The following is a 1,082-nucleotide window of genomic DNA, read 5'->3' as shown; positions in this document are numbered from 1 at the left end:
TATATATATATATATATATATGTATGTATGTATATACAAGCTGGTGTACCCGGTAATTCCTGGGGATAAAGACGTTCTGTTGAAACGCTTTATTCTGATATAAGAAAGCAATTTCGTTATAACTGCCGCAGAAGGTGTATTTCCTGCCATGGAAAAGTATTTAAAAAGACTGTCAGCTGGAGGAGGGAGAGATTATTGGAGGTTGGCGAGAGAGGTTTTCAGAGGTTGGCAAGAAAGATTGTCGGAGGTTTCAAGTAAGGTAATATTTCCCTCATGGCCAGACATGTTTTCACAATATTGAAAATGAATGACACTGCTTGTATAACATGCCAATCATTTATAACTATCATGTAATGTGAAGACAAGGACACGGGGACACACACACATACATGATGGGCTTCTTTCAGTTTCTGCCTGTCAAATCCACTAACAAGGCTTTAGTTGGCCTGAAGCTATTGTAGAGGACAGTTGCCCAAGGTGAGATGCAGTGAGACTGACTCTGAAACTATGTTGTCAGGAAGCAAACACTTAACTACACAACCATTCCTGCACTTCCAAAGCCATGCCTGTGTTCAGTATATTTGATGATTCCAAGAGTTTTAAACCTCAAATAACCATTTTCTACCTTTCTTCCCAACTATCACAGTTAAACCTTTCATCTTCTTAATTATCCTAATATTTTCACAGCTGTCTTCTACAAATTAATCTGGGTACCAGATAAAGCTCCTGTTGATCGTTCTGGCTGCACTTGTTCCTGTTTTGACACCGTCTTCCGTGGTATGTACATCAATGTTTTTTTTTTTCATTTTCTGCTGTCTTCCTCCTTTCATTCTTCCAAAATCGATAGAAGGCAAAATTCTGGTTTCAAGCACCACCTATAACACCTAATAACTCATCTTTTCTTATTATGGCAGTGAGCTGGCAGAATCGTTAGCACACTGGGCAAAATGCTTAGAGGTATTTCATCCACTAATAACTCTTATTTCTTGGAATTTTCAGAAAATTTTTGTGAATTTTTGTTCTACACATGGGAATTTGTACAATTATGCAAAAAAAAAAAAAAAATTTTTTTAATTTAAGGG

At 37.0% G+C, this 1,082-nt stretch overlaps 1 protein-coding gene across 4 annotated transcripts in view; it reads left to right on the top strand.

Annotated features, from left to right (window-relative positions):
• Positions 1 to 1,082, top strand: part of LOC106871771 (uncharacterized) — an 18,025-nt gene that overhangs the window by 12,850 nt on the left and 4,093 nt on the right. For all 4 annotated transcript variants that reach the window (XM_052974849.1, XM_052974848.1, XM_052974847.1 and 1 more), the window contains exon 3: positions 688 to 777. In XM_052974849.1, the coding sequence (XP_052830809.1) occupies positions 688 to 777 (90 nt within the window). The remainder of the gene's footprint in view (positions 1 to 687; positions 778 to 1,082) is intronic.

The sequence above is a fragment of the Octopus bimaculoides genome, chromosome 19 (assembly GCF_001194135.2).
Source record: "Octopus bimaculoides isolate UCB-OBI-ISO-001 chromosome 19, ASM119413v2, whole genome shotgun sequence".
Taxonomy (NCBI): Eukaryota; Metazoa; Mollusca; class Cephalopoda; order Octopoda; family Octopodidae; genus Octopus; species Octopus bimaculoides.
Note: the sequence above shows the minus strand (reverse complement) of the source record. Positions and strands in the feature narration are given on the sequence as shown.